At 39.3% G+C, this 13,022-nt stretch overlaps 1 protein-coding gene across 3 annotated transcripts in view; it reads right to left on the reverse strand.

Annotated features, from left to right (window-relative positions):
• SIPA1L2 (signal induced proliferation associated 1 like 2) overlaps window positions 1-13,022 on the reverse strand; it is a 230,429-nt gene that overhangs the window by 78,520 nt on the left and 138,887 nt on the right. For all 3 annotated transcript variants that reach the window (XM_037737792.1, XM_017526547.2, XM_017526549.2), the window contains exons 4-5: window positions 10,652-10,840; window positions 3,575-3,749 (exon numbers count right to left, since the gene is read on the reverse strand). In XM_037737792.1, the coding sequence (XP_037593720.1) occupies window positions 3,575-3,749; window positions 10,652-10,840 (364 nt within the window). The remainder of the gene's footprint in view (window positions 1-3,574; window positions 3,750-10,651; window positions 10,841-13,022) is intronic.

Below are 13,022 nucleotides of genomic sequence, written 5' to 3' on the forward strand. Positions count from 1 at the left end.
AGTTAACTCTTAGTCATTCTTGGGCACTTGATCTTCCAGAGCCCAGAAAAATAAACAAGGCTGATTGAATATGGAAATGAAAACAAAAAATGTTATTCTGAAGATATCCTTCCCTGAATGATGTAATTAATTTTTTTCTCCTTTCAAGAAGTATAGTGATATATTACATGACTTAAGAATATGGAGAATGAATGTGATCACTTATAGTATATTATGCAGTGATAAATGTTCAAAAAACTATGACATTTCAACCCCTATTAATCATAAAACTATTCATCGTTGGGAAGGCAGAATGATTCTTTATAAATTCAAACTCCATCTGTATTATAAATAGGAGTATCTCAGAGTTTCACATATTAAAACTAACCTGGTGACGAAAATATTTAAGTACTTTTGGAGTAAACTTCAGAATGACTTTTTACGTATGGATAATGAAAACAAAAAGATATACAGAAAGGAAAATGTAAACGGAATTCAATTTCTTTGTCAATTCTGGATCTACATATAGGCTTACTTTTCTACTTTTTAAACAGTAAGAAACAGTGTTGTTAACATCATTTATTCCACTGTGTTTGTTGGAGAAACCTCTAAGTAGTCATCATAAGTTAATCTTTATCTAAAAATTAAAATTTTTACTTTAAAAGCACGAAAACATTCAACCTTCGTGAACTTATTATTTTTTTTCTGAATCCTGTAGTATGTCTTTCTTTCCAATACTTATATCCAATTCAGAAATAGACCTGAAAACTGTCTAGAAAAAAATATCCTTTAGAGTTCTTAGATGCTCTGAAAAGACATTTATAAAAGGCATTTTCTTGAATAAGGTGAATACTTAGTGTTTACATATAGTCACCAACAAATTAATTTAGAGATGGACAGAGAATATTTATCTAAAAAGTTATATATGTCGGTCCCAAAATAAAAATAAAAAAACTTCCTTTTAATTATTCACTAAATACACAGTTGTTATTTTCAAAGGACTTCTTAGAAAATAACATTCCATTTTAATTCTCTTGGCTCGGAACCTTGACAGTGAACGTAGCTTTCTCTGGATGTGAGAAAGCACCCTCCCAGGGCAGGATGGATGCTCCTTCAATGAACAATGGACTCACTGATGACAAAACCGAAGGACGGGTGATGAAAAGGCCTGGTATGTTCAATGACACCCAACACAACACTGCTAACAGGGTGGTTCAAATTCAGAAAGAGAAATGCTGACTGACATTCTGTTTCAGATTTAGGAAACTGCAAGGAAGGAAGGAAGACGCATCGGGCGGTGGGGGCAGGGGGAGCTATATTTTAAAATGTGACAATAATTTGTCTATCTCAAGCCATATAAAACAGGAATTTCTAAAGGTAATGGAGAATGTAAACTAACAAGGCTAGTTATTCTGGGGTATGCTATAAATATTTCTATTCAAAAAGGGATACGGACTATCAATTTTATCCTTCTCTGCACCTAGCTCAATAAAGGCTTTTCATGGCTGAAATTGTGTACTCTGCTCCAGTTAACAGAGCATCTTAGTGGTTCAAATCCCCTATGTTACTACTCCGTTTCATTTTGTGTTCAAGTGAGAAACAACTCATTTTAACGCTGAAAGGGACATCCCAGATATTCTAGCCCAACATCCTGAACCTTCCTCAGGATGAGGAATCTGAGGCGCAGATTCGACCTAAGTCTGATGGCAGACAGAGTTATAACTAGAACTCAATTCCCCCAAATTCTAGAAGGAAGGTTTTTATTTGTCTCTTCCTTGAGAGACATAATTTTTATCTGACCATTCTCTCATATCTAATTCTCACATATCTCCTCTCTACCAAAAGAATGTCAGACTTCTTCGCATCTCACAAAATGCCTAGCTCCTAAAAATAACATACAGATTTATTATCAAAGTCAACATATCAAAATCTAGTTATGTTCTCATCTCCTTGAGCTAAGGTGTGCAATACTACATCTGCAAAGTATCAAGGATATTGCCTATGTCATGAAAATGCAAAGCCAATGTCAATTCTATATGTAAGAAAACATTTGGGTTGTCTAGGTTGTTTGTAGTTTTACAGACAACACAGATCAGAAATTCTTAAAGTGTTTTCTCAATCCAATTCACCGAAGAGAGTGAATTATAACACACGTAGTAATAAGAGTTCACGTCAGCAGTGGTTTTCCTGGAAGGACATCCTTAAGGGAAGAATATCAGCATCTCTCGTGGGTAAATGGTTGTTTACAGGAAACAGGAGTTTGAAAAGAAATAAAGAAGGAAAATTGAAAAATGGCATGTTGGTCTTTCTTAAAATATATGGATATTTGTATTTTGGGTACCATGAATTATTTCTGAGACATGAGCATTATACATTTAACATAATAGTCAAACTCCATCCCTGGCGTGCGTAGAGGACACCCAGGGGGCCCATGTGTGAGTTTACACATTTGCAGGGCCTTGTGAACTATCTAGTAACTGCTACTTTCAAAAACATGTCAAAAAACAGAACTGACTACAGACGCCACCCTCATCCAGATGGAGTGTCAGTGATAGTCCCATGTTGAGTAGACTTGGGGACAGCGCTTGGTGACTAAGGAAGGAGAATAGAAGGCAGGAAGACACGGCATCAGGTCACCTCGGTTCCAATCCCAGCTCAGCCACACCTGACACTCCCAGACAGAAAACTTCCCCTTCACCCCTCCTACTCGGAGTTGGGACTAGATGCTTGTTCAGATCCTCCAAGTTTAAACTATCTGTTCCTCTCTTTTTATTAAAAGAGGAAATACAATTTTTGATAATAAGCAGAATTCTCCAATATATGTAAAATTACTCTGCCTGGTATTTTAGATACTCATAGCAACTAAATAACAGCACAGAGATAAAATATACAGAACTTACAGACATCGTGAGAAATAAGATTATGTGTAGATATCAGACAAATTCATGTATCCTAGGAGGGCATAAAGCCCATGTTTTGGATTGGCCAGTCAATCTGCCACTGTACGGCCAGTATGTGCTCCGCTCAAGGGGATCTAACTAAAATCCTTGAAAAATAAGATGCAGCAGTTTCGTTTTGTTTTTTAATTTTAGACCTGGGGGTACATGTGAAGATCTGCTATAAGGGTGCACCGTGTGAAGATGCATTAGCTTTTGAATCACTGCTCCAACTCCCTGGTTAACATCATGAATCTGGAAATGAACAAAATAAGCCCAATAACACAGCATGAATGGATGTGTTAATATTTTGTCTCTTAGAAATAAATGCAGTGCTTGTCCTTGGTATAATAGAAGAGGTTAAGGTAAAAGAAAGAAGAAAATATTAAAAAATTCTTCATGAAACACTGGGGAATCTCTCTGCTGATGTTACAAAGGAAAAAGAATTGACCCTTTGAGCTTATGCTGTGAAGCACATACCTCTTGAGAAATGTGTTTCCTTTGTTCATCTGAGGAAATCTAAACTCCATTCCAAATAAGCTTCCTAGGCTGCTTCTGGGGTCGGGGACAGGAGGGCATGTGATCACTTACTTCGATTTATACAGCACGCCTACCTTAGGAGAATTAAAACTGCACACACGCACAAACATTAAACTTACTCTTATTGTCTAGCTGAGCTCGATATTTACTAAATCCTTTCAGTCGGACTCTCTGGCCCAGCAGATCAAGGAATTCTTCAAAAGCTGGTCCCGCTGTCTCATTGTTATACATCTCTTCCTCTGTGCTCTGGCCTGCTTTGCAATAAAGGATCCCGATCTTGTGCTGAAAGCTCAGCTGAAATGGGGGAGAAATATAATTACTTGGCAAAGCATATCAGACAAGCTAACTTCCAGTAAAATTAAAACTACAGAAGCTGAGAACTGTTCTAGGAAAGCATGCCAGAACAATTCCCACAAGCGAATAAGCAAAAGAGCAGGCAACTGCCACCGTGTGAGATGCTACAAATAATAACCCAGAAACCCCAGAACACAGCTGGAGACATGTCAGAAACCCTAAAACATAATGGCCATGGCCATGTGGGATTTGCCAGATTTCCAAAAAGGACAGGAAGTCAAAGTTCAAGCATCTACTTAAAAATAGAACTGTGGAAATACTTAATCTGATACACTTCATATAGTAATTAGGATTATCTTCCAAGTTGGAGAGAAAAAAGGCTACAAACTTTTAAAAGTTTCCCTCTCTAGTAATACCTTTTTCTTCTTTATTTGAATTTTATATATTTCTTGTAAATATGTTAAGACTGTCAGGAAAAAACAAATCAAATTAAGGTCTGGTAAGGGTAGAATTCCAATGGAAATTATGATATATGCATATAAACATTAAAATGTTTTGTTGCCATAAAAAAGTAACTGGCTGTCAATTTATATTCATTTCTTACATTTTTAACTATTTTGAAAACATCTGCTAAATATACAGTGTACTACAAAAAATTCTAATAGCAACTGAGGAGCTTTTGCTATAATCCTGTCTTAGGTCAATGTCACGTTCATGCTGGAAGCCATGGGACTTCCTCCCAAGGCCAGTAAGAAACTGCATGCATTTTTATAGCTTTCTTATGTCCCCCAAAGAGGAACTACTTCTCACTCACGCAATCAGAGCTCTTAATCTTACTAACAGCAATCTGAGCCTCAAAGGCTGACAGATTATCAGACATCGCCAATTCCCTAAAGACATCCATCCATAACACTGTTCACTTTTATTATCAAGCTGTAAAATGGAGCCTTTAATCAAAATTCATAGCTGACTATCTTAGTAAAATAAGGCAAAATGATACTCATTTCCCTGGAGCAGCAAAGTGATGACAGCAGTCTCATCCATATTATTACCTAATGACAACATGCTATGCAAGAAAGGACCGTGACATCTGCCTGGGTGATCTCAGCAGACATCAGGAAACATTTACTGCATGCTGGTTAAACTTAGAGTTGAGCAGGTAGAGTCAACTACCCGTATATTCTGAATGTATTCCGATCTTGACTAAGCGCTATGAGAGACTACAAAAGGAAACATCACCTGTTTACAATCTGACTGAACCAGCTATCTATACTGATGGATGCTACGGCATTGCAGTTCATGGGCCTTGGGACCCTGTCAAAGCCAGGAGATCCCCAACTGCATAGCGAGGAAAATGATCTGTACCTTCACGGTGGGGATATGAGATGGTGTTCATACACTACTCAATACCTAACATTATAAATTTTCTGAACTACTACTGTAGTAGGGTCAAGAAGAAAACTTTCTATTTACCCAGAGATTGAGGAATCAATGTTTCTGATCAACACAGTTATTTAAATCAATGAGATAACACATTTACTGAGAATAGATGATCATCTTCAAAAAAATATTAAGTACAATAAAAATGCCTCACCTCATTTTATTATGAACATTATTTGCTCCTAAGTGACTCACAAAACATTTCGGCATCTTAAAGTGCATTAGAGAAACCATCATGATTACTAATTATTACACAGATGTTGGTGACATCTGTAATGGTTGGAATCTGTATTAATACTAAGACGTGGCCTGAAAATGACTGCTTCCCATCATGGACACGATGTTAGTTGACTTCTCTTTCGCTGTGAGAAGAGGATTTCAGCTCTCCAGTTATTTGGCCCTGGCTGTAATGAGAGTTCACCATTAATACTGCAGAATACTAGAGCTGCTATGCTAACTCCAATTCCTGTGCACCTCAGTGCCCACTGCTTCCTCTGCACCCAGTAGAATTGCTGCACCATGATCCTCATCCTTAAAGGTCACTCTGCCCTGGTGGCTGCTGTCCCTGTTTGCGCATCCTCTGCTCCTTCTTACCTGAGACCATTGCCAGTGCCATGTGCCGCGTCATCTGAAGGCCACCTTTGTCTCCAGTGCCTCAGGACAAAAGACAGCTTGCCTCAGTATGCCCTGGCAACTCCAGGAGGAAACGCCCTCCTCTTCTCCTGTCCAGCTCTTTAATGAAGAGTTCTGGAGTAGAGTTGTTTGGGAGCCCAGGGTGTGCACTGTATGTCAAGAAGAGCCGTCACTGGACTGGCACACTTTCTCTCTGACTTGGAGAGTCCTGTGGGCTTGCTATTTCTCGTGAACTCTCATTCAGGCAAAGACCAAACAACTGGGGAACTGAAACCTCATAAAACCTCATTGCTGACTGTTTTGCTGTTAACTTCACACCCTTTTCTTCCCAGTCATTGGACACATCAGCCTGTGTCTAGATCCTAACCATGAACAGGATTTGCATTTCCATCCAAGAAGCTCCTGGGCCCGTGGGAATCAGTGGATGTGGCTAAAGCAGATTTCAAGGCCCTCGGGTGTCTTAGGATAGCTGACATACCCTGGTTCCAAAGAAAACACCTTGTTACACACATGGCATGGCATGGGTTTACCACTCACAGGTATTTGCCAGTCATGCCTACTTTTGATCAGTTTGCCAAGTGAAACTTATACAACAGAAATACCTCCAGTGACTTAAAGAATTGTGGCTTGTTTACAACAAGGACTGATTCCAGTAAAACAATAACAGAATAAAATGTTCAGTAAAGAGACCTCTCTCACCAGTCTTTTTCAGAAACCTGGAAAACAATCAAAATGTGGTATCAACTACAAAATACGGCCAGGGTATTATCAGAAAGCAGCAACATGCTTCTTCAGCTCCATCATAATATAAAGTAAACAAGAGACTCCAGATTCCATACACTAACATTCCTCATTCTCTCAGAACAAGGCTTCATTAAACCTCAAGCTAAGCCTAATACTTAGTCTAGTGCACCAACCTTTATTTAACTGGTCTGATAAGAGCTACGCCAGTCCCACACTCCAGGGATAGAACTAGGCTTGCACTTGGACATAAGTACTGCTGCAAACTAAAAATATTCACTTGTCAAATTTCCCTATGGCTTCAGTGCTGACAGCTGGACATACATACATACATACATACTGCCCAGACAGCAGAGGATCCAAACCATGTCCCATTTTCTGAGACAGGATAAAAACTGGCAGCTCTATTTCCAAGGCCAGAAGCTTTGTCATTATTGACAAGAAATTTACATTCAAACGAAGGTCAGAAAAAACAAAGCCTCAGAACTGCTTTCAACGTATATTTGAGTGTGCAATAAATCCCTTCCACTCCATTCTCCTGACTCAGTCTACTTGTTCTAGGCATGTAGTCTCATTTATTTAGACCTGCTTGACTTCAGTTAAAGCAAATCTGATATTGAGTAAACATACATATCTGGGGTGAGTGGACAAGAGGGGAATGGGGTAGTTGACCTTAAGAACCAATTAAAAATTCTATTAAGAATTTCATAATATCCTAAGATAGTGAGCTGTCATAATTCATTGAAATAACACTTTGTTTACAGTCAACCTATATACTTGTGAGTTTACCTATTAAATACATTGGGATAGTCTTTTTAAAAAGGAAAAATGGAATTTTAGAAGTGGAGAGGTGAAATTACGTAGATAAAGTAGCAAAACCATCAAGGCCTTGTTTAATAATTACTTTCCTGAAAATTCTCCAGTGTTCAAGTCTTCCTACTCAAAATATCTAACCAAACTGAAAGAACAGAAGGAATGATCTAAACACCCACAGAATCTCCTACTTCTGAAACCTGTCTCATACAGAGCACATATACTCAGTGGCTATATGACAAACCAGATGGACTGCAAACTACAAAAGAGTAGAAGCTAACAATATGTAATTAGGATATATATATGTAATTAGGATATATATATATACACACACACACACACACACACACACACACACACACACACACACACACATATAATTTTGTATATATATATTAGGAGAATATATATATAGTTTGTTTGTTTGTTTTTTTTAGATGGAATCTCGCTCTGTTGCCCAGGCTGGAGTGCAGTGGTACGGTCTCAGCTCACTGCAACCACCACCTCCCAGTTCAAGCAATTCTCCTGCCTCAGCCTCCCCAGTAGCTGGGATTACAGGCACCCACCACCACATCTGGCTAATTTTTGTATTCTTAGTAGAGACAGGGTTTCATCATGTTGGTCGTGCTGGTCTTGAACTCCTGACCTCACAAGATCTACCCACCTTAGCCTCCCAAAGTGCAGGATTACAGGCATCAGCTACCAGGCGTGACCCATATGAGGTTATACTTTAAATATATTTTCAAGATTAAAAAAACCCTTAGAACAATAACAAAATTGGCCCATCCCTTCCTGGGAAGATTTACTATTAAGAAAATGAATTAAAAAACAGCATTGGTGTCTCCACTACCCTAATAGGCTACTAGCGATTTGTTAAGAATTCTTTAGACACTGGGATGTTAAAAAAAAAGCTGTTCAATCTCTTATAGAAATGAACATAAACAGTGTATTTTCCTCATGTATAATGGAAATCTGATACCATTCAGAGTTTTAGGGAGTTAAAATGCCATACTGTGCTTAAGTCTGAATAGCATTAAGAACGTATACCAAAGTCAAACAAATATAAAATCTAGAGAAAAGCCCATGAACTACTACTAGAAATATGAAATGCAGTGGTTTGCATCAAAGCAGAACCCCATTTTCAAAATTCATTCATTGACATCAGACTGTAAATAGATGTTCAGTAAAAATACTTAAAATGCCTGGTTTTTAGAATCACCTGGCATAGCTTTGAGACCTATCTGACTGCACAGACATTCCAAGGAGCTTGTACTTGATTCAGAAGGCAATGGGGGACATCGAAAATTTTCCATTAGAATGTGGCATGATCAGAGGTGTATTTTAGGAAGATCATTCTGGTAGAAGAAAGGTAGCCCACATTCACTGATGCCTAAAACAGGCTGATAAGGATAGAAACTGATGGTTACATCAATCAACTTGTAGCGGCCATGATGTCTTTTTTCACTGCTCGGCAAAAGAAGCCCTCGATGGTAGCAGGGGCAGAGCCTTGAGGGTTTCTGGGGAACATGGACCATCTATAAAACTTTCTAGAGCAGCCTCAGGGGACCAAATGAATGCCTCACCCACCAGGCACCTGCTCTGTAGTACAATGATATATTTTAAAGGGTGAACCAATATATCCTACAAAGGTATAAAGAACTACCTACCACATAGGTGGCAAGTTCTTTTCACCAGCTCTCTTACAACATGAAAATAAATGCTATTCTTCACATCAAGCCTGCCTGAACTCCCAGCACTTTCAACCAACCCCGCTATATCCTCTCTAACCCGCCCTAATATGTTTTCATCAACTCTTTCATGAACATTTCATATATTCCACATACTTTACCAGTCATAATCATGGTAAACCTGTTCTGTGTATTATGCAATTTTAGAAGTCACCTGCTCGAGATTAGAGTTTGGTTTGTTAATGTCAGTTTTCATTCCTGAGACACAGCTCAAGATTATTCATTCTGAGTGTTAGAATATCTGCTTCTTTTTGCTATTAATGCAGTGTTAACGTTTCATCACTTTTAGAATTCTAGCCATCTGAGGTGTCAAATAGTTGACTTTAACCACATTACTATCCGATCAACCAAGAAATACCTCATATTCCCTCTAAAACATACAGAAGAATGCTACTTGGGAAATTCTGAAATTATACATTGTCACTGTCTTTTTAAAATCATGGATTTAAAAACAAATCCACTCATTTAAAATATATTGCATGCACTTGAGCACATACTGCTCAGTTTCCTCTATGAGTTATTGTGCAAATGAAACTTAAATACCTTTTTCCATATTCTGAAGTAACACCTCAATTCTGTCCATCACTAATTCTCTCCTGGACAATGTCAATAATCACATAATTAATTTCCACTTAGCCATCAGTCTCTATCTTCATCAGCCTGTACAATTCCCTTTTATCAGAATAATCTTCCTAAAATACAGTTCTGATCACTTCACATCCCAACAGAAAACCTTCGATGGCTCCCCACTGCCTGAATCAAGTGCGAGCTCCTTAGGCTAGCATTCTAGGTCTCATTTGTTCTAGGCTCAACTTACTTCTCCCACCCCACCCACCTCACCACCCCTCTTTTCTTTGTAAAGAAACTAGTCATAGTTCCTAAAACAGCACTCCTCATGTCTCCCTCTTAGGATTCTATCCAAGTCCAAAGGCCCAGTTAAAATGCCACCTCTTTGGGAGATTTGCCCAGTCAGATGTTATTTCTTCTTTCCCAAAGTACTCACTGCACTGCATTTACACCTCTCCAAGATCTCTTACCATCTTCTGCAATGCAGAGGCCTTTCTGCTCTTAATCTTACTGTCCCCATAGACCAAGGACTAGGTCTTAGTCAGCTTCGATCTTTCTAATGCTTGCTGTTCACACCCATCTGTCAGCATGATGCCTTCCACATAGGAGACAAGATTAAATGCTGGTTCAGGGAAAGGGCCAACCTGAGATTTTTAAACCTAGGAAAAAACCACTACTGACCTCCATTAATCATGCAATCAGATACACTCTTGCAAGCTGGGACACACCAAAACCTTGGTAATAACAAAAAGTCACTACTCAGCAGGAGGTGTGTTATATACTATGATGGCATCGTGTTTCCAAACTAGTATAAAAATATATTTGGGAAAAACAAAAGAGAAAATGTTCTGAGGCATTTAAAATAAATGATCTTACAAGAAAGACGGATGGGAAAACTCCAAAACTTTTAGAAACTGACAGAAATTCACACACAAACATACAATCTCACATTATACACACCCCTTGTTCATCAAGCTTAAGCAGCTGCTCTGAGACCTTGGGTGAGTTGGAAGCCTGTCGCAGGCACTGAATGCTCAGCTCTGGAATGACGTATTCCAAAACTTCTTTGAGAGGTAGTCCTCGTGCGGTACCATGCCTAGCAGTGGAGGGTACAGCATCTTCTAAAATTGCTCCTCTCAGAGTTGTAAGCTGCAGGGACAAAACGTAAGACTCCGGTTAAGACTGATTCTCAATTACCCACTTAGAGCCTAATCATTTGGCTGCCTTAAGAAAGGAAAAAAAGAAGCAAGGCTCTTTCTGAGTGTGGCAAAAAGGGCTAAAGTGCTCCATTTGAAGAGACAAAATCAATACTCAGAGTCTTTTTTTTTTTTTTTTTTTTTTTGAGATAGAGTCTCGCTCTGTTGCCCAGGCTGGAGTGCAGTGGTGTGATCTTACCTCACTGCAACCTCCGCCTCCTGGGTTCAAGCAGCTCTCCTGCCTCAGCCTCCCGAGTAGCTGAGACTACAGGCACGCACCACCATGACTGGCTAATTTTTGTATTTTTTGTAGAGATGGGGTTTCACCATCTTGGCCAGGTTGGTCTTGAACTCCTGACCTTGTGATCCACCTGCCTCAGCCTCAAAGTGCTGGGATTACAGGTGTGAGCCATGCCTGGCCAACACTCAGAGTCTTTAAAAAGTAACAGTGTACAAGGATCAGGAACAAGCCAGGTGAAGTGGAAATGAGCAGATGTATGCCTAAGAATGAGGAGAAGCAAGGCAGAGCAATGCTATGAAAATTAGGACATTCCTACAACTCTGAACCCACATGAGAGGAAACTAGATATGATATCCTGGACCTGGCCATAATCACTCTTCTTCCATCCTCCCTTTCTCCTATCTCTCCATCTTCTTTTCTTCCACTCCCTTTCTTATCTTCAATTTTCCATAGTGACCATTCCTGAGGCTGAACAGGAGAACAAGAGCCTGTGGCATCCATGGGCAGGGTAATTCAGGGCTGAGAAGATAACCACTAAATTTTGTCTCATGTTTTTTTAGGTATCCTCGAATTCACCACTCAAACATGCAATCTATATTTGGAACATGTGCCTAAGATCTAATACAATGAGAGAGAAAACCCTAGAACCATAAATGAAGAGACCTGATTCTACTTCAATCTCCTTCTGACTCACTCCGTTGCCCAGAGCGAGTAAGAGAGTCCTTAGACTACTAACAACAGGAGCTGGGTTGATGGCAGTCATAAGGATACCTAACATTTGCATAATGTTCCATAACACTGGCCAACACATGAACTGCAACGAGAACAATGTTCTCTATCTATGCTAATACGGGAGCCCCTAGCCACATTAGCTACTGAACACTCAAAATCGCTAATGCCATGAAGGAAAAGGATCTAGTCTTGTTTAGTTACTTTAAATTTAACATTTAAATTAAATTAAGCATTTAAATTTCATTTAAATAGCCACCTGTGGCTAGTGGCTACTGAACTGAACAGCACAGATCTGTAACTTAAAATATGTCACTTTAAGAGAGAGACTTTACCTCACACATACCTAGAATAGAGCCTATGTCACTGGGACACCTATGTATTAGGTAAGATGAACAGGGGTACATATGTTCATACAGCTGGAAACTAGAAAAGGGCTCTGTGTTGTCTTTGATCTGGAAGCAGTTAACCAAAATACATGTTCTGGAGTATCTGCCAAATATATATCCTCTAATTAAAATGTACTAAAAGGATAAAAGCTGAAGTGCTGGACAGATCTAATTCTTTTCATTTTTAAGAGACAGTGTCTTGTTATATTGCCCAGGCTGGAGTGCAGTGCCTATTCACAGGTGCAACCATAGTGCACTATAGCCTCAACTCCAGAGGCTTAAGCCATCCTTTCACCCCAGCCTCCTAAGTAGCTGGGATTACAGGCATGTGCCACCATGCCCAGCTTCAGACTTAATTCTTTATATAAATCAATATCTCTACCTATTTAGCCATACATGTTGTGTCATTCGTCCAACAATCTCATTTTCCACTAAAAGCAAGACAGGCAAGAAGCTAACCTGGGTCCTCAGTGTAACAAAGTGTGGGTAGTAATGACTGTCCTGGTGGGTTCTGGACTTGCATGGGACCTGTAGCCCCTTTTTTTGGCCAATTTCTCCCATTTGGAACAGGAACATTTACCCATCCCTGCAGTCCCATTGCGTCTTGGAAGTAATTAACTTGTTTTGGATTTTACCGGCTCATCAGCAGAAGGAACTTGCCTTATCTCAGATGAGACTTTGTTCTGTGGACTTTTGAGTTAATGCTGGAATGAGTTAAGACTAGGGGACTGTTGAGAAGGGATAATTGTATTTTGCAATGGGAGAAGGACATGAGC

Source organism: Cebus imitator, unplaced genomic scaffold, assembly GCF_001604975.1.
Source record: "Cebus imitator isolate Cc_AM_T3 unplaced genomic scaffold, Cebus_imitator-1.0 Scaffold42, whole genome shotgun sequence".
NCBI classification, from domain to species: Eukaryota; Metazoa; Chordata; class Mammalia; order Primates; family Cebidae; genus Cebus; species Cebus imitator.